The 21,316-nt window shown below is 43.0% G+C and overlaps 2 protein-coding genes across 2 annotated transcripts; one reads left to right on the forward strand and one right to left on the reverse strand.

Annotated features, from left to right (window-relative positions):
• Positions 1–1,366: 1,366 nt before the first annotated feature.
• On the reverse strand, positions 1,367–2,707 carry LOC119660289 (trypsin-1-like). The gene is made up of 3 exons (XM_038068761.1): positions 2,147–2,707; positions 1,634–2,082; positions 1,367–1,567 (listed from the first exon to the last, which is right to left on the reverse strand). The coding sequence occupies exons 1-3, from the start codon at positions 2,291–2,293 to the stop codon at positions 1,375–1,377; spliced, it is 789 nt and encodes a 262-aa protein (XP_037924689.1). The 5' UTR covers positions 2,294–2,707; the 3' UTR covers positions 1,367–1,374.
• Positions 2,708–7,474: 4,767 nt separating this feature from the next.
• On the forward strand, positions 7,475–21,030 carry LOC119660419 (glycerophosphodiester phosphodiesterase 1). The gene is made up of 5 exons (XM_038068966.1): positions 7,475–8,031; positions 8,091–8,263; positions 8,328–8,526; positions 18,896–19,071; positions 19,135–21,030. Exons 1-5 carry the CDS (start codon positions 7,717–7,719, stop codon positions 19,286–19,288), a joined length of 1,017 nt encoding a protein of 338 aa, XP_037924894.1. The 5' UTR covers positions 7,475–7,716; the 3' UTR covers positions 19,289–21,030.
• The last annotated feature ends 286 nt before the right edge of the window (positions 21,031–21,316 follow it).

Raw genomic sequence — 21,316 nt, forward strand, 5'->3', positions numbered from 1 at the left:
TCATCGGCTTAAAAATCATAAGTCACCAGGAGCCGATGGAATTACAGCCGAATAGATTAAATATGGAGGCGACCAGTTATACCAAGTGGTTCATCAACTTGTGCTCAAGGTATGGGACAGCGAATCAATGCCTGACGATTGGCAACGAGCCATTATCTGTCTCATACATAAAAAGGGAAATATCACACGGTGCAGTAATTATAGAGGTATCACGTCGCAGAGTACCATCTATAAGATATTCTCCACTATCTTGCTAGGCCGGATAGCCCCATACGCCCAGAACATCATTGGCCCATACAAAAGAGGCTTCACTCCAGGCAAATCAGCAACAGATCAGATTTTCTCTCTGCGGCAAGCGATGGAAAAACTGTTGGAATATGGACAACAGTTGCACCATCTGTTCATCGACTTTAAAGCCGCCTATGATAGCATAGCCAGAGTAAAACTGTACACGGCCATGAGAGAATTCGGTATCCCGACGAAATTAATAAAACTGACTAGGCTGACCCTGACCAATGTGCGAGGCCAGATAAAAGCAGCAGGATCACTCTCAAGACCATTCGACATCAACAACGGTCTACGACAAGAGATGCGCTATCATGCGTCCTCTTTAACCTGGCCCTCGAGAAAGTGATCCGTGATGCTGAGGTAAATGCAAGAGGTACGATCCTCTTTAAGTCCACCCAACTACTGGCCTATGCTGACGATATCGATCATGGGGAGAACCACCCGAGACGTACAAACTGCCTTCATCCAGATCAAGCAGGCGGCGCGAGATCTTGTTGATCGGTTGATGTCAGCCAACAGAGCCTATTTCAGCTTACAAAGACTGTTCCGCTCGAAATGTCTAACCATAGAGTCAAAGCTCTTACTGTACAAGACTATGCTCTTGTCAGTCCTCATGTATTCCTCGGAAACTTGGGTTCTTAGCAAGAAAAATTGCGAACTCTTGGCTGCGTTCGAGAGAAGAATCCTCCGAAGAATTTTTGGCCCCCTACATGAGTATGGACGATTCCGTAGCCTACACAATGACGAAATCTATGAGCGATACCATGATCGTCCGGTTGTGGATAAAATCCGGCTCAATAGGTTACGGTGGGCGGGTCACTTAATCCGTATGGATGAGGATGATCCCACCCGGAAAGTCTATAAGGGCAATATCTATGGTAGAAAAAGAAGACGAGGCAGACCCTGCCTAAGATGGAGCGATGGCGTAGGTCAGGACAGGTCAGGATACCAGTTGTTGCGCCGTTGATCATGATGATGATGGGTTTTACGAAATAGTAACCAGTCTAGGTATGCAAGTCTCGCCATTAACGTAACAATATGTTAAATTAGATAGAAAAATCTCAAGTTTTGATTAACATTTTTTATTCATATACCCGCGGTTGTTTTAATCCACTTACGAACAGTAACATCAGAAAGCCGAGTGTAAAGGCCTGGATAATCAGGATGTGCACAGCCAGCTCCGCCGGAAACAACACCGATTTGTACACGATTTAGAGCAATCGGTCCGCCACTATCGCCTTGGCATGAATCCCTGCCATTCTCCTTAGCACAAAAGAAACTAAGAATTCTCAAATTTGAGGCAAATCCTTAAACCATCGAAACAAGAAATCAAGTGAAAACTTACACATCATCAACTCCCCCAAATGCCGCATAACTTTTATCGCACTCAGTTTGGCTGATTACCGTCACATCAACATATTGCAGGATTGTAGGATTAACTGAAGACGATGTATCTGTTAGACCCCATCCTGAAATTGTTGCTTTCGAGCCAACAGGAATGGCTGCTCCCTCTTTAGGCAAAGTTATTGATTGTATATTTTTCCCGGAAAGGCTAGATTTTGTTGAAATTAAAGCAACATCGAAATCGCCATTCTTCGAATTGAAATCTGGATGTATGTAGAGATTTTGAACATCGACTAACGTCCCGCCAGATGAGTATAAGGCACTTCCGGCTCGCAATGTAACGTCCGATGGACCAGAAGCCTTAGAAAGGCAATGGGCCGCAGTCAGAGCCCACTTATCACCAATTACCGATGCGCCACACCAATGTCGTCCGCTCACACGTAGTGATAACTTAACAAATATTATACAAACAAAAGTAAGTAAAAACCTGGTTTGCATGAGGGAAAGATCTCACTTGATAAGGAAAATCTTCAATAGTTGCATCCGAACCGCCAATTATTCTGGGACTTATAACAATTCGCTCCGTAACTGCTGCACTTTGGGATACGGAGATCCAGACCAACAGTTGAACAATCACAAAGCGACCTCTGAACACGCCCATATCTGCTTTTCGATTGATTCTTTTACCTTTGCCGCAATATCTTTTATTTTTTTCCTCCACGCAAATTTTGATGACTTGATGAATAGTAAGGGAGATATCTTTTTTATCTTAATTTCTAACAACACTCAGAGCACGATTAGATTATTTTCTTGTTTTCAAAGTGAATTGCACTGAAGAGGATCTTGTACACAATGGGTCTTATCGGATCATCTTTAGTCTAATTTGTATCTATTTCGCGATTGTTTAATTAATGGATTTCCGTTTGTTAAACACCTGATCGAGAAATAGATTGATTTTACTCTGCCGAAAAAAAGCCTTAACTTTCCTCAATCTTTTTGTCGATTGACTGCGAAACTTCTGAAGTGGTACTTTTTGCATTTAGTGATAAGGAAAATTACAAAAGCAACCGATCACTCACACTTGTGTTGATTAAATAGCTTTTGATAGATGTAATAACTTAATCTTTGGGTAGTTATTAATGAGATGAGAGTATTCAAGCGGGGCTATTATCAATGCGCATTAAACCACATATTGGAGTAATTGAAAAATGTACGGCAAGAATGAGTCATCTTTGGATGTTGAAGTTAAAATTGGAAACGCATATAGGCTAGCAGCCAATTTAGGTAAACCTGGGAGACGTATTGATTCAATGTTGCGGTCTTTGACATCTTTTATAGGAATGCCACCTCCTTAATGTGTACTTAATGTGTATCCACTACCAGTTTCACTTTCTAAACAGCACGTTTAAGGGTATCTGGTTCGTATGTCGACCTAGGTCTTCGTTCGAGATTATGTCAGGCATGAGTTTCTCGAGAAAATGAGAAAGGCAACTGCTGAAGACACTTTCTACCATGGGGGTCCCTTTATTATCCATTTTTAGGTTTTCGTGTAAAACAAAACCTTATTAAAATCCATTTCCTGTTTGGCTGTCTATCTCTCCGTCACACGCATTTTTCTCGGAGACGGTTGTAGCGATTGACACTAAATTAGGTGAACAGGTGGGAACTGTGAACCCTCACGCATACAGTCAGTTACATCCTTTTACGTCGAATTTAAGGGGAGGCCCCATACATGCAAAACGGTGGGAAAATTTTTTTTCCATAAAATATAGTCAAGTATAAGTATCAAATGAAGCGTCTCGATTAGTACTTTCCGAAGCCGGTCTTAGTTTTGACATTTGTTTATAAGGTGAGGAGTGCGGGGGGTCGAAAATGATCATCTCTTTAACGGACCCATTCTCAGAAACTACCCAAACGAAAAATCTGAAAAAAATCAAGAGCCTGCCACTATATGGTGCCTAGACTCCGAAATAACCTCCATACCAATCTTCTTTAAAATAAAGTTAATGATAGTACTTTACTATAATTTTTAGTGATTAACTACAAACCCCCTCTTAATATGATCCTAGCACATTGCGATAATGTAGAGTAAAGTATATAGCATGATTTTGCCAAGTTTGATGGAAATCACACTATTACTAACAAAGTTATAGTAGGTCAAAGTTGCCGCTTCTTTGCAAATTGAAGACTTTGAATGTCAATATCACTTGAAAGTGGATATTTTCACATAATATATCATGGGGGGACGTGGGACAAATGCACACTCAAATATATTTATAAAAGGAATACACAAAACCTTTAATACCTGAAGCGTCCAGCTTCCGGTTTTTCGTCTTGTTTTCGAGGTAATATCAATCGAACTCAGCAATATACCAATGTTGAGATAGCCACATTTCCTGATTTTGAATAATATGGCGAGGGTGGATGTAGTCTGTTAATGCCTCCAGTGAACCGCTCTGGTGTTCGTGGATGTCATAATTTCGAATGTACTTAGGAGATATTATGTCACTCGTTCAAGGCAATATCTTAGTTTCAGTTGATAGTCGACCATAGCTCAATACCATAAAAGGGAATAGTTCGGCGACATTACGATAAATTTTGCATTTGAGTTGTGGAATGTCACTTAATCCAAGTTGTGGTAATGCGTGAAGTAATTTCATAACGTGATTCACCATCGGCTGATAGCATTGATCCGAGATATCGTTCGGTTCTGTTACTGACAGGGTTAGTGCCTCTTCCTCTAGGGTCAACCCGATTTCGGTTTCTGGTCACTTATGATTCCTAAGCCCATGAGTTCCACGGATTGTCTCTTCTTTGCTTGTCAGCATTTGCCCCTTGGCTTCAATTGGCTAGACATTCAACTCGCCATTACTCTGGTTGGCGATTCATCAAAATACTCAACCCATCGTCTCAACATGCCCATACTCCCTTTGTTTCGACGGATATGCATCGAGGCGTATGGATAAAGACGTATATCCTGCTAATTTGTTCGTCAAACTTCCACACCTGGTGCTGTTGCTCCATGTAATATTCGGGTTCATAGACCTGTTGACTTTCCTAAGTTCCCTTTTTTCGGTTGTGCAATCGCTTCTCTCCTGGACGGAGTTCATGGTGCCTGTATATTTTTTCGTTTTTAAAGAATGCTACATCACCTGATATGCAGTATTCTTCCATTCCGTTAGCTTACAATATGCGATGCCAACGCTCATCACGAAGCAGAGACACCAATCGAATAGGTGAGTATCTTATCTAGGAAATACTCTAATGAACGTGCTGGTCAGGAATTGGAGGGTGTCGGATGAGCCCTCTATGTCTGATAACAGAATAATCAGATTCGACATTGAGGGTAACTCCGAAATGAAAAGAATAATAAGGAATTCCAGAAGAACAGATTGGGATTCCTATGCAACATACCTGAGCATCAACATGGTTCACCTTCAAGGGGGCGGCGACATCAGGAACGAACTGGAACTAAGGAACAGTTTTGGAAAAACTTCTGCGTGTTTGAAGAAGAAGGATTGGACATTTATCGAGAATGAGGAGGACAGATTATACTTGCTTCTCAGAACTCATTTCCCGGAGTCCTACTCCACGACGGCAGGTGACAGCATTCTGCCTGGCACCCCAACAACAAATTAAAGAGGAAGAACGCAGAATTGTAAACTAGTAAAGGAGGTATGCTCGGAAGTTATGGTAATGTGGGCAGTGGAAAATTTTAAACCACTGAAATCACCCGGAGTAGATGGCATCTTGCCAGTAATAATCCAGAGAGGGCTAGAAATCATCTTATCATCATTCTAAAGCGTTATCCCCAAAATCAATGTCAACACGCTTACCGGGCAGGACGGTCAACTGAAATTGCACTGTATCAGCTGACGAATGTACTACGGGATGCCACAGAAATAAAAGAAATAGCACTGTATGCGTTTTTTTTATATTGTAGGAGCATTCGATAACACATCGCACACAGAGATACGGGATGCTCTGATCCGCAAGGGAGTGGGAAACACCCTGGCTTTCTGGATGGGCAAAATTCGAGAGAGTAGGCAAATAGATACCGACAGGTACATTCTATTGTCATGAATACTACTCAAGATTGTCCACAGAGCGGGGTATTATCACTCTCGCGGGCGCACGTCGGAAACACTTTTCGGAAAGCTGCAAGGGCTCTGATGGGGGGGGGATATACATTGCAATAGTAAGGCCAATGATTACCAATGGGGCGGTATTATGGGCAGAAAGAACTGAACTCAGCACACAAGCCAAGTAGTTACGCCATCAGTGGGGCAATGAGGACATGCCCAACGGCATCTCTGGACATACAGATGCAGGCAAGGAGGGCAATCTTGAGAATGGTCGGGAGTATCAGTGAAGAGAGGAGCTGCTTAAATCGAAGGGAGATTGATACTCTTTCTAGGCGGTACCCTGAATTAATGATACCAAGGGATGACATGACGACTTTTCACTTCGATAAGAGTTTGAAACACGTTGGAGTAATAAGGCGAACTGGGAGAGCGTAGCTGTGACATACGGTTTAAACCAGCAACTTAGGTACAGTCAGGTGGACAGGTCAGGTAAATTAATATGGAAATGCCTTGAGAAACTAAGTACGCTTGGCTCGCTCAATAAGGTCTGGATACTCTGATTTCCAGGCCATGTTGGGTTGGAAGGCAATAAGGCAGCGAGCGAACTAGCCAAGAAGGAAGCAGGGACGAATTTTCACGGGCCAGAACCCTTGTGTGGCATCAACAACGGGTTCATGGCTATGACATTAAAAAATGAAGAGGAACAGTTGAAGGAACTATACTGGGTGGGTCTATCAGGAATAGAGCAGTCCAGGGTGCTTATTGGGGGATACGAACCTAAGCACAGAGAAGATTGCTTAAATTTCACCAAGAAAAACCTCCTCACTTAATACCAGATGCAAAGTTGAAGCAGAAAATATACTAACAGTCGTAACGGTTATAGGTTTGCTTGAGACACAATAGTTCGTTAAGGACGCGGTGCGACTTGCAATTAACAGAATAAAAATAATAATAGCTTACAATCATTATGATGGGGCTCCAAACTCTACATGGATTTTGATGTCATCCTTATGGCAGGCTTCCAGTGTTCATTCTACTTCCTCTTTGACTCTAGTCTCCTTCGTGGGGGATGAGCATTCATCATCATGTTTCGAAATTTGTCTCGCAAGCGCAGAGCTCATCACCGATTATGTTTTCAAAGCCAATAACAGCAAGAATAATTTTTTTGTCTGACTAGGAAAGCTACTTCGAAAACATGGTATTATGTAAACCAGCAGTATAGGATAGAGTCATTCTTCTTCAGGAAACAGGTCCCTTACCAGCGCATTTATGGCGGCGTATTGACATCGCCTTTATATTGGGTGTCGGCTAGCTGCTTACCAGCTCTTATTGTGTACGGTCGACGCACGTTTCATGAAAAATTAAGGAAAGCTTTGTCGGTCCCGTCGTTGTATGTTCAATCGAGTATGAGGTTTCTTTCAAGACTTCGTGGTACGTAGTGAATTGTGAGCCTAACAATTTCTGTCACATTTACTCCCAAAGTGGAGGATGATCGATGACAATCTGGAAGTCGAGTAGGGATTGTGAGCAGAGCAGTCAATGTTGGCTCAGTAGGTGTTTCCCAGGTTTTGTACTCCATTGTAAGCTTTGGCGCTCGGATCCTACACTACCCTTTGAACGTCGCCCTATTAATAAGCACATGAGTTACATACATTTTTTATTCGAACATAATATTTTCAGATATAATGTAATAGAAAGTTGTTTTTTGGGTACGTGGTGAAGTAAATTCTCGCCGATCCTACTTCCTTAAAAAAAAGCCTATTCCCGCTCAATGTATTAAGAATTCTTCAAGCAACATTTTCGGCAACATGTGTCCAGCCACTGACGCAATACATGCTGTCATCGCTCGTGTAAGCTATAACTGTCAAAATACTCAATCGATCGCCGAAAGAGTTCAACTTCTGGCCGACGGGGTGTGAGGAAGTGACGATGTGAAAGGCATTTGACGCCAGGACAAGACTGAATAGTAGCAAATTCGAATTTCCAAGTGCTATCCTGAATGAGCATCGGCACCATCTTCCGCGTTATCAAGATGCTGTACAGTGTGTTGTGGTATACGGCGTCGTTGGTGTCATTCATGTTCAATGCATTCTGGCTGTGCTGTACACTCGCCTCGGCTGGGATTCCTTGGGCCACCTTGCTCTTAGTCATCGTTTGCATCGCTTCGAAATTCTTTAAATTAAGTTCGCCTAACGAGAAGCAATTGAACAGCCTATTAGGTGGAAATGTAGCTGACGATCTGTCGTTCTGGCCTATAGCACACCGTGGTGGAGCCTACGACGCTCCCGAGAACTCTGCGGCGGCAATAAAGAAGGTATTGTGTGTCATTGCTCCTCCGATTTCCTAGAATATCAATTTTTTCCTTGAATCTAGTGTACGAAAAGAGGATTTCGGAATGTGTTGCTTGATGCCGGGATCACTGCGTGCAATGAAATCGTGATAGTGCACAAATCTACACTGCAGAAAGCCGGGCTGTGTGGGAGCATCAGCAGAGTGACTATGGAAACTTTGCAGAATATTAATATTTCGGAATTGCATCCATTAGGGTATAACCCATTCGGAACAAACGGGGATGACTTTGTCAATTTATCGAATAATTGAAATTTTCAGGTCACAATTTGAACCTGAGAAGATTTTAACTTTAGGCAACCTTTTGCGCCTGCTCGAAGGAACAAACTTAACAATATTCCTGCTCATCTCCGACAGTAGTTCGAAAATGATTGAGAAACTCAAAAGTACAATAAAACTGCACGAAAGCTTTACACGGCGGGTCATTGTATGCAGTAAATCACCAGTGGCGATTTACCAGGTAGGACTCCTTCATTACAATTCTAAGGCACAGTTCTAGATAATTTCACCATATTTTCGACTATTGTCAATTATAGCCCATCAGGTTATGATTTTGAAAGTTTTCCTTATTTTTTTTTTAACGGCTTGAATAATGTTTAAACTTTCTAAAGAGAATATTGCTGCCTTTGATTTGTTTATTCAGAGCACTGCAATGAGAACGGCTGATAGACTAATTCGATTAGATCTATGGGAAAACAATGGACGTGCACAAAGCATTGGAAAAGTCATTGGGAGAACTGAATTTAGTTTTCACAATGCCTTCCGATTCTCAGATCCCCATACATCTGTTTGGTAGAGGATGTTATCTTGAAACGGAGAGAAAATTGGGATGAACCAGAAGAATGCGTGTCAAGATATACTGACGTCTCCTACACCGATGGCTTAAAGACAGAAAATGGTTTTGGAGCACGAATTTACCTGTCGAATAAAAACGAGAAGTGGCCTTTTCCTTTGGGGCAATACACAATGGTCTTTCAGGCTGAAGTGTATTTTTTTTTTGGGGTAGGGTAGGTGAATGAATTTACGCACACAGTGTTGGACTCCCGATTCAGTACGTCGTCGGACTACCAACTAAACACCTCCCTATCATCAAAGAGCTAGCCTGGAACCGTTTGTCACATTACTTCGGTCTAGTCCCCGTACTCTCCCGCCTTGCGGAGCCTTCAAATCAGGGAATTCCTTTCACCAACGGGAGGGAAGAGGAGGAAGGGAACTGTCAGTTCAAGGAGCCCCCTGCCATCCGGCTCCTCCACCGGTCGAGTTCTATCTTCTTAGCAACGAGAAGGGCCCGAACGTAATGGGCAACACGGTTCCACCTGTCAGCAGTCCTCAGCATCTCTTCCACAATGTTGTCTGGAGACAGATCCCCCGTGTTTAAATAGAGCTGCTGACGAACCCCATCCCACCTTCCACAAGAAAAAAAAGTGTGGTGGGCATCGCCCACAACTCTATTGCAAAACACACAATCCGGAGAACGCGCCTTTCCAATCTTGTGCAGGTAAGACTGAAAACTTCCATGCCCACTTAAAAATTGGGTAAGGAAATAGTCAGTCTCACCATGCTTCCGATTCAGCCACACACCTAAGTTGCCGATGAGCCGCGCAGTCTATCTGCCTCTAGTTTCATTTTGCCAAGAGAGCTGCCACTCGTCTAGAGTGTGTTGCCGTTCTTCGCAAGCAACCACCTCCCTTGGCTCATCTCCTTTGCACTTGTATATGGCCTGACGCTCCCTAGCAAGAAGGGCAACGGGGATAACTCCCGCGATCACCATCACGGCCGGTTCAGAGACAATGCGGTACGCAGGCGCCACCCGTAAAGCTCCTCGTCTCTGTACTTGCGCGATGCGTTTACGATATACCTCCTTGTTAAGAGCGCCAGCCCATACCTCTGCGCGGTAGAGCAGGACAGACTGCGTTGAGCTCATCAGGAGACGTCGCCTACTAGACGTAGGACCCCCAATGTTTGCCATTAGCCTACTTAACGCCGAAACTCCAGCCGCAGCCTTGTTCGCTGCTGCTTGGATTTGCTCAGAAAAGCTCATCTTTGAGTCAAGAGTCAACCCGAGGTACTTTACCGCTGATTTTGACTCGATTATCGACTCGCCGAACGATATGGGACCCAGGGTCGGAATTCTCTTTTTAGTCAGGATGACTACTTCGATTTTTTCCAGTGCAAGGTTGAAACCATGAGTAGTTATCCATCCGCTTACTCGTCGCATCAATATGCCAAGTCTGCTTTGCGCCTGTTCGACAGTGCGTCCAGCAACAAGCGCTGCGACATCATCTACGTAGCCGACCAGGCGCAACTCTTTTGGCATGTCGAGTTTAAGCAGACTGTCATAGGTAGCGTTCTAGAGGTCCGGCCCTAGGATGGATCCCTGTGCTACCCCCGACGTGACCTCCATCCACCTTTGACCCTCTAGTGTTTCATAGAGCAGGGAGCGGTTCCTCAGGTAGTCCCTCAAAATCCGTAAGAGGTAGTTCGGCACGTTGAAGGTATTGTCTAGTGTGCCTAGAATGTCTTTCCATCTTACGGAATTGAAGGCGTTTCTGACGTTAAGCGTTACGAGGAGCACCACCCGTCGAGTTCGGCGGCTATGTATCTCTGCTCGTCGAACGGTGTCCACGACCTGCATCACAGCATCAATTGTCGTTCTCCCTGCCCTAAAACCAAACTGCCGGGGAGATAAATCTCCGGCAGTGCGTATCGCTTCAGCGAGTCTACTTCTGATGAGCTTTTCGAGCACTTTCCCAGCAGTATCAAGCATACATAGTGGGCGGTATGAAGACAGCAATTCGGGATCGCCTTTCCCTTTAGGGATCAGCGCAAGCCTCGCAACTTTCCAATGAGTAGAGAAAATGCCCTCTTTCAGGCAAGCGTTGAATGCGCCGAGCAGTAGGTCTGGCCGGTGTTGGAATACCAGTTTGTATACCTCTGCTGGAATACCATCGGGTCCTGGCGCCTCCTTGTTTTTCATAGAGAGGACTGCCTGTTTCAACTCTTTTATAGAGAAAAGTGGACAGTCCTCTGCGCTCTCCGCACCAACGTCACCATCCCATACGGGGTGGACAGGGAAGAGTGCCCCCACAATGCGGTCCATCTGCTCGGCCTTAAGTGAACAGGGTTTCCGCAGAGCCCCGATTTTTCGGGTTACAAGTTTGTAACCGAGTCCCCACGGATCCCCATTCACCTCGTCGACCAGATCTTGCCAGCAGCGAGCTTTGCTCTTGTTTATTGCGCTGCGGAGTTTCCTTTTGGCTGATTTGTACTCCATCATTATGGTACATCCCTCCTACCGGTCGCCTAGACGTTGTGTTAAGCGGCGGAGCCTGTGACACTCCTTCCGGAGCTCTGCGATTTCCACTGTCCACCAATACATGGAATGTTTGCCGCGCCTCGATGTCTTCCTGGGCATGGAGGCTCCGCAGACCGTCGTTATCAAGTTCATAACTGAATTTACGACAGTGTCAGTTGCGGCGCAACCGCCCCCAGGAGTACCCTCCAGCGTGGCCCCACCCGTTCCCAGAGTTTCGACAAACTTCCCGGTATTCACCTTCGCGACGTTCCATGTACATGTAGATCGCTGGGGTGGCGCACACCGAGAGTTTGTGTCCACCACTTCGAAAGCAATGTATTGGTGGGCACTTGCGGAGAAGTCTTCCAGAATTCGCCACCCGTCCACCAGCGATTCCGACGCGAAGGTTACGTCTGGAATGCTTCCTTCGCAGCCCGGGCGCCGGAACGTTGGGGTATATCCGGTGTTTAGAACTACCAGTCCTGTTCTCGCCGCCATTTCCAAAATTCGTTTCCCTCTGGAATCTGTGTGAGACATGCCCCATTCAAGTGCCCTAGCATTGAAGTCACCCCCGACAAGGATCCGCCCATCCGTGCTTAAGATAGCGTCCTCCAAAGCATCAAACCTCCGACGAAAGTCCGGCATCGTCTCATTCGGCGTAAGATAGACACTAAAAAACGTTATCCCTGAACACCGAATCCAGGCAAAGCCGTCCCCTCGAACTTGGGCAAGAACCCCCAGGAGGGTGCCGTCCCGAACCCAGATGGCAGCGGTACCTGATATGTCTGGGTGCCATGAAACTGGGCCCTTGTTTCGGTACTGCTCACTGATGAGTACTAAATCAGCTTTGGTCTTCGCAGCGAACTGCTCTAGCAACTCGTGAGCGGTTGCACTCCGGTGCATATTGATTTGTAGGATGCGAATCATGTTGACTGTATCCTAGCTCTTTCCAGTTCTGCTCTGAAAACTGGACACCGTCCCGATCCCGCAGTGTGCGCAATGCTCTCATCAGTCGCGCCACGGTCCCTGCATAGGCCTGCCTGACCGCATTTACGGCATGTTGCCCTTCTGTCAGGTCCCCGACAGTTTGCAGATGTGTGCCCATAATCCAAACATCTGTAACATTTGGTTGGGGTTGGCCTCGAGAGTTTGCGGAGGTGATACCAATCCGGATATTGGTTACCTCCGGGCATTCGCGTTTGATGGCCTCTTCTACTTCGTTCTTTTCCGTGGGACAGTCAAGGTCTCGGATTTCTAAAGCACACGTGGGTTCCAGGCTAGAAACCAAAGCTTTTTCTCCTAGAAGCCCCTTGACTGCTTCACAGAACGTGACTTTATTTATAGTCTTCGGGCCTAGTTCGACTAAGACTCCACCACCCTTCGTTCGCTGAGGACTTCCGCAAAAGTCTTGCCTTTCGTCGGCTTAATAAGCAAAGCTGGCGGTCTAGTCCTCCTTCGTCTCCCCACCTTTTCTTTTGGCACTCCGTCCTTCGTGTCCGCCTTAGTTTTAGGCAGAGGTTTTTCTGATGGCGCGTCGTGTTGTTGTCTTTTGATCCTCTTCGCCTTCCCCTCAACCCTGGAGAGTACCTGAGTGAAGTCTCTTTCAGATGTCCCTTCCTCCTTTCGTTTTTTACCAAGTTCGCTCTGCAATGGGCTGTCAGCGATCCGTTTGGTACTCGTGGTGTTCTCCTCGGGAAGCGCGGTTGTTTCTGCTTCCTGCGGATTTAGTCTTACTTTCCATGTTCGCCTATAGTATGAAATCCTGTCCAGGAGCTCTTTCAGTTCCATTAGCCCGTTTTTCACACAGCTGAAGTGTATGCTATCCTAAAGGCTGTAACCTGGATAATTGACGAGCGGTTGAAGGGCAAGCGCATCGCAATCTGTAGCGATAGTCAAGCTGCATTGGGGGCGTTGAGTAGCACTTTGATCACTTCAAAAAACGTTCAGGAATGTAGATTGAATTCTGTTTCCAAATTCAATATGGTGGATTTACTCTGGGTACCTGGTCATTGTGGAGTAGAGGAAAATGAAATTTCGGATGCGTTAGCAAAAGAGGCTTCAACTTTCCCCATGCCCGGACCAGAACCAACAATTGGGGTGTCGGTAGTATTGGCTGATGCTGCTATTAAAAACGGAACAAGTTTCCCATAATGATAGGTGGCGAAGCCTTAATGCTGCTAGCCAGACCAAACTCTTCCTGTCAGGACCAAACATACTGCAAAGTTTATCCTGTCGAAAGGCAGGAGGGCTTGCAGAAGTAATGTGGGCATTCTGACTGGCCATAATTCACTAGCTGGCCATATGTTCAGAATAGGAATTATCCAAAATGATACGTGTCCATCGTGTAATGAGGAAGCGGAATCCACGGAACATTTTCTATGTGATTTTTGGTGCTGATGTGCTCCAACTGCAGCGAATTAGCGTCACATCCAATAACGGAAATCCTGCGATACATAAACGAATCCGGGATATTCCGTTAGATGCGGGAATTGAGTACAACGGACCACTAAGTTCTGAGTGCTCAGAGGCTTTGCCTCTCCCCCCCTCGAAACACACACACACGCTGAAGAGAATATTGCTGGCTTTAGCACACAGAAAACGACCTGTTGCGGGGATTAGAGATTGTGATTACTTTCTAACGAGCAGGTTCATAGCATCAAGTATAGAATCATAAATTTTGAATAAATAAAATTAAACGTTTTTTCAGGAATTTTTTCTTTATTGGTTAAGAATTTGATGGAAAAAAAAACAAAAAGTGTTTCGGGGACCAATTGTCCCCTTCTCTAGTTTTAGAAAAGAGCAAACACCGAAGTTCCTAAAATACTATATTTGTTTATTTTTCACCGAATTCTTAGCCACTAGTCAACGTAGCAGGAACCATCCTGTGTCTGGAGAGTTGCAAAACCGATACAGAAAGGCGAGAAAGGAACTCCAAGCAGTCATTTCTAGAAGTAAAATTGAACACTTCAAGAGGTTATGTAAGAAAGCGGACTCCAACCCACGGGGAGGTGCGTACAAGGCAGTCATGGCATCGATCAAGGATAAATGGTCACCGCCGATCACGAACCATGATTTACTGCAAGATATTGTTAGAATTCTTTTCACAAAAGTCCTAAGTGAATCAAACCTACCTGACCAAGTCGATCCTGATGAAATTCCCGAGGTAACCATAAAAGAGATTCTTGCGGCATTCCGAACAAATCGCTGCTAGTGACGGTCAAGACTGTCCCAAATTCATTCCCGCAAACATTCACAGCGTGCCTAAAAGAAGGGATTTTCCCTGAAAAGTATAAGCAACAGAAACTATTATAGTCCTATATACCTATTGGACGGCATCAGCAAACTTTTCGAACGGGTCATCTAGAAGAGTATCGATCACAAAAGGGGAGGGTAGCCTCTCGGACAGCCAGTTCAGATTCCGAAAAGCGAGATCTACTGTCAATGCGATCACTACGGTGACAAAAATTGCGGACGCAGCAATGGAGTCCAATAACTCCTGCACGGTAGTTACTCTAGATGTGAAGAATGCTTTCAATCATGCACACTTGTGTAAAATAATTGCGGTTTTAGTCAAATTAGGCACTTCCAAATACCTGGTGCAGATGGTTTTAGAGTTCCACAAGGATCGAGCCTCTTCTGTGGATAATAATGCACGATGGAATTCTTAGACTGCAGCTTCCCAAAGGAGTGACCGTTGTCGGTTTCGCAAATGACATCGGAGTGATTATCGTGTCGCAAGACGTCAAGGTGATCCCACTTTTGACAAACGAGGCAATTTGGGAAAACAGATCTTGGCTACAAGGCGCTGGTCTGGCGCTTACAAAGCATAACACAGAATTAGTTCTCATTCCCAAATGAAAACAGAAAACTACGATGAATATTAGGATTGGCAATCAAACCATACACTCGCAACCAACGCTCAAATATCTGGGAGTCATCATTAACCAAAAATTAACCTTTAAGTTACATCTTGAAAGTATCCAGAGTTACAACATTATTGGCAAAAATGTTACCGAATATAGGCGGCTGTTGATTTCCAGAGTTATTAGCGTGATTGGCTAGCACTGGAATACGAACCAAATAGGAAAAGATTGAACACCCATACCGATTAAGTGCATTGCGGACATCGTCCGCCTACCGTACATCTGATAAAGTAGCATTTGTTATAGCAAGCATGGTGCCAATTGACATATTGGCGACCGTCGACAGTTTGCACAAATTGAACCAATACTGGAGCGGCCAAAGCGATGGGGCGATTCTCCTCAAGGACGTCGGCATTACAGAATTATCCCAGATGTCGCGAAGTAGATTAAACGACGCCATGGGGAGGTTAACTACGAACTAACCTAGTTATTAAGCGGATACTGAGGGTTTCGTGCATATCTCTACCCCTTTGGGCGAGACAACCCTTAATATTGCCCATGCGACATGAGCCATCTTCGCAACCTGATTATTTTTTTTAAACTTTAGGTAACTAACCCCCTTCTATCTCCAAAATGAGTAGTTCAGACGAGGAGGAATCCCTCTTAGTTGAGCACTTCAATGTAACCAAAAAAACAATGTTGAATGTATCAGATAAGCAGGAAAGGAGAAAGAGTACTTGGAAAATATCATCGCCTCCGGTGTGAATTGCAATCACACGAAAATAGGTTTTTCTAGTATTTTCATTTGTCTGGTGAAATTTGCGAAGAGTGTAATCACCTATTACAACCCAGGGAGAGAGGGAAAGATTGATAATTTGTTTAACGCAGAGCAGATCGCTGGTCGCCGCGATCTAGAGTGGATCGCTGGAACAGCTCGCTTTTTAATATCCGCGAATTATAATTTCTTAAATTTAGTGTGGGTGGCGTTAGAATTATCTACATATTGTGTCAAAGTGGCAACTAAACTGTAGGCTGATCTGTAGCACGTGTTTTGGTTGTCAGGATCATTTCAATTTTGGTGAAAGTTAATATTTAGAAAGAATAATGCACTAAAAATGACTGAAAGACCATACACTACAAAGGAAGGGGGAAAAATATGTAATTGTGCTAGCCGAAATAAAATATGTTACAGAAAATCGCCAATGCCAGTCTTGAAGATAGCCGAGAAAATGTTTCAAAATTCTGAATATAAGCCAAGTTAACTGTGTGAATAAACGTCAATAAGGCCATTAGAAAGGTTTAATGAAAATCTAAAGCCGCCGTTTAATCATTGTTACTGAAATCGGCTGAAGTTTGAATCTTGCAAAGTTCTATGATACATCAGTTGCCATATGTTGAACTCTTACGTGTGCTTAAGCCACGATCATTGTGTTATGTGACATTACATTATGTGCATCGTAAACGTGGTCGTATTCTTCACCTGTTAGCGCAACTGAAGTCGAGGAGGTAATAAAATTAATAAAATCGGGGCAAGCCAAAGAACCTGACGACATCGCATCTGAGCTCTGGAAAGCGAAGAACTGGGACCCAACACTGTGGCTCAGTGAATTATTTAATCAGGAAGGAAGAATACCATCTGACTGGCAAGAAAGTACCACTGCTGCAATATGGAAAAAGAAAGGTAGTCTAGCAGAATGTTCAAATTACTGTTCGATCCGATTACTTTCCCATATCATGAAGTATTTCAACACATTCTCGACAACCGTATTTGCGAAATCGTTGAAATAACCGTGAATCAAGTCGGATTTGTCAAAAATGCGGAACTACTGACGCAATACACTCTGCGTGGTTACTCATGGAGAAACACTGTGAGAAGCATCGCCTTCTTTACATTGCATTTCTGGATCTAGAAAAAGCGTTTGACCGTGTACCACACGAACTCATCTGGTATGTTCTACGGCAACACTTACTGCCAGAAAAACTCGTGTGCTGGGTTCAATTGCTCTACTAGGATCCGAAAACTGAAGTTCGAAGTATGGCGGGTGTATCAAAACCGCTTCGTGTCTCTGTTGGTGTTCATCAAGGAAGCACGCTCTCACCACTCTTCTTTGACCTTGTTATGGGATATCCAACGTCCAGCGCCCTACACACTGCTTTATGCAGATGATGTTTTCCTAGCATCAAATAGAAAAAATGATCTCGAGCAACTTCTCCAAAAATGAAATGAGTGCCTCATGCAACACGGTCTCAGATTGCATCTAAACAAAACTGAATTTTTGACGACCGATCCCCATGAACATACACAATCATTGTCAGCGGCGGTGATCTGCCCAGAACTGAGCGATTTAAATACTTCGGATCAATGCTATCAGCCAATGGAGAACTGCGTTATGAAATTGCTTCACGCATTAACGCAACCTGGATGAAGTGGCGTCCCACAACTGGTGTTCTTTGGGATCGACGTATCAAAGAACGTCTGAAATCTAAAATTTACCGCAATATCGTCCGTCCTGTCGCTTTCTATGGTTCTGAGTGTTGGCCGACTATAAAATGAAAGGCATCTTGCGGTAATGGAGACGAAGATGTTGCGTTGGATTAGTGGCGCGACACGTTTTGATCACATCCGAAATGAGGATATCTGCGATCGTTATGGGGTTGCATCGATCGTGGAAAAATTGCGAGAGAAGCGTCTTCGATGGTATGGTCACGCAATTCGTTGCCAAGATTGGTCTGAACATCGAAGTCGATGGTAAACGACCAAAAGGCAGACCGAAACAACGGTGGCTTGATACGCTGGATGGGGATTTAAAAGCCCCGAGATTGCACCCAGATCAGATATTCGATAGAGCCAAATGGCGAAACCGATCACGACGCGCCGACCCCGAAGAAGAGTAAATAATATTTTTAACATTTTGTTTATGCAAAAAAAGGCGTTTTTTGTTGTCCTCTAATTTTTATTTTTCACTTTTTTGCTAAATTTAGCTTCATGGGAAGCAGAATAAGAGATTTTAATGAAACATATTTTACCCTTTGATTACAGATCATTACAAAGAGCTGGGCGTTGCACGGCGCAAACCCGAGGAGTAAATTTTGATGACCTCTCGGGCCGCCATTTTGTTTTTTTACCCCCCAAAAAAAATTTGTCTGAATACCTTTCTATGTCAATAATATCATTCAATTTTCCGAAACACGATAAATGATTCCAATTTTTCCTAAAAAAAAAAATATTGATAAAACCGACAGGATATTAGAAAGTTTTGTCTTTCACGTAGATTTGAGTTGAGAATATCTTCTCGAAGGGTGCATGGGGGATGATATCGTTACCTAAACGTTTTCAATATGTTGTAAGATGGTAAAGTACAATTACTGAAAGTAAACTTCCTAGGTTGACTGACTTAGAAAACGTTACACTATTGCTTCGTTTCATTGTGGGTACATACTGGCCTTCTTTTTGTCAGCGTGAGTTCCAGAACATCGTTAAAATCCTAACTGAAAACCATTCTCTTTACAATTCTTCATAAATGAATTTCGTTGTCGCTACTCCGTTATTACTTTCTATTTTGTATGTATTCATTTTTTCTATTCTCAACTAGGGAACGCTAGATAATCCTCCCTTGTATCCTCCCATAGAGTTATATATGATGACTTTCTTTTTCTGATTTTTTCCACAGTTACGAAAAGTATACCCTGAGCTAATCTGTGGTCTATGGTGTGATAAATCGCCAAGTCGAATCATCCTAAAAACATCCACTCTACTAACCTCCATTTACGGTGCAATATTCCGAAATATAATAGCTCCTGTCATCGGTATAAGCTTAGTTTTTATTAGCAAAGACGAGTTTAACTTGTAAGTATTCTGTATATGTAAATATCACAAAATCGTATATTGTTTCAATGCTATTTTTTCAAGGCACATTTCTGAATTATGGCGCAATGTTGGCGTTCGACCGATCGTGTACAACGTGAATTCGCCGAATGAAAAACGTTACTTCCAAAAGGTAATGAAAACTCAATATCTTACGGATTCCTTACGATCCGAACCACAACTATTGGTTAAAACATGAAAGACAACGAGATTGTATTGGTAATTTTGTGATCAAAAGTCGCGTTCGCCTTATTCTTTATTTATTGTTTTTTTGGTTTCTACATTTGAAAAATAGGCCAGTATGCATTCAGTATTTTACTTTAGGTCAGTGAGAATGTGAGAATTCGTTCACGTTCTTTCATATATACCGCAATTAAATGAGAGGACAACTCCATTTCATAGCTTTCATATCATAGCTCTTCAAAACTTTGTTTGGAGATATTGAATGTGGATAACCTGCATATCCTCAATTCCTTTTCAAATTTACTAGAAATTGGATAGAAGTATGCTGACCGAATACACTTTTTATTTAAGGTGGCCATTTGGTACTTTTTACCAAATTTTTAAGAACTTTATCTTCTGTAGAAAGATTTATTTATACATATGCAAGTAAGTGTTGGATTATTAAAAAAAAGACAAAATTGTCTCCAATATGGCGGTGATATGGCTGTCTAAAAAACACTTTTTTCATTGGTTGACACAATATCGCAGCTCTGGGAACTCTGACGACTAAAATTCAAAATTAAAATTGAAAAAATAATGAAGCCGCTATAGTCCGTACCAGAATCAAGAATATTGGATGAAACAAAAAATAAAATTGCGTCATTTCGAATTTTTTTATCCTTTTTTTAAGTTATGCTTTTAATAATAAATAATAAGGACTAAATATTAATGAAAGTTCATGATTCTGGAAATCGGTAGAATACATCGTCCACAATCATTTGAATCAGTCTAAAAACGGAGCTCGTTTAGAAAACCGAATTTATAAGTTGATAATATGAGTGCGCTCTCAAATCAAGCGATACACACGTATGCTGAGCGTGCAGACATAAAATTTTGTACGTTATTTATATAGATACAGACCATAAGGCGAAAGTGTTTTTAGATAATCGATTTTTTGAAAAGAAAAAGTTACCAGACGGTTCCCTTAAATTCAAAATAAGCGCAATTGTGTGATATTCGTTTAACCAAACGAAAAATCAAAACTGAATCTCAACCACCACCTATTAAATTTGGAAGAAAATTGTCATTTATTTCTACACGTGTTACGTCAACCAATTTCCGTAGTATTGGTTTAATCGAGGTTCATCATAAAAGTGCACCTCTATTGGAATTTAATTGACCTTGCACCTTTATTGGAATTCAATTGAAAATTGCGGCCGTACTGTTTATTAAATTCAATTAATTGTGACGTTTAGTCCAATTGAATCAAAAGGTAGGAACGTTGCTTTAAATAAATAAACAATACAATCGGAATTTTCAGCGAAAGAAAGAATGTACTGTCAAATATCTTATCAAATTATCTATTATTGAAGCTAATTTCTCTCTGCTTAAAAAATTCACTTTGAAACGTCGACATCAATCCTCGATGGAGTTGAGGCTGTTTTTGAACTGGCTAGGTAAAACCTACAAAACAAAGCTAGCTAAAATGTTATGACAAGCTGCTACCGAATAGTTAAAGAAATTGAAAACTTACCGCAGAATCATTTTGGAACGGACAGTGACCTCCTAGTGGTGATTTTTCGTTGATAAATTTCTACGAAATATTTTCCGTATTTGGGCACTGGGAGCAATTGCACAAAGCGTCGAAAAGGAACAATCTTGTCACATGTAGCTCGTTATTTGCTGATCAGTTTTCCGGGGTATCACGTTGCTGAGTACCATCTATAAGATATTCTCCACTATCTTGCTAGGCCGGATAGCCCCATACGCTCAGAACATCATTGGCCCATACCAAAGAAGCTTCACTCCAGGCAAATCAGCAACAGATCAGATTTTCTCTCTGCGGCAAGCGATGGAAAAACTGTTGGAATATGGACAACAGTTGCACCATCTGTTCATCGACTTTAAAGCCGCCTATGATAGCATAGCCAGGGTAAAACTATACACGGCCATGAGAGAATTCGGTATCCCGACGAAATTAATAAGACTGACTAGGCTGACCCTGACCAATGTGCGAGGCCAGATAATAGCAACAGGATTACTCTCAAGACCATTCGACATCAAC

This window comes from Hermetia illucens, chromosome 6, assembly GCF_905115235.1.
Source record: "Hermetia illucens chromosome 6, iHerIll2.2.curated.20191125, whole genome shotgun sequence".
NCBI classification, from domain to species: domain Eukaryota; kingdom Metazoa; phylum Arthropoda; class Insecta; order Diptera; family Stratiomyidae; genus Hermetia; species Hermetia illucens.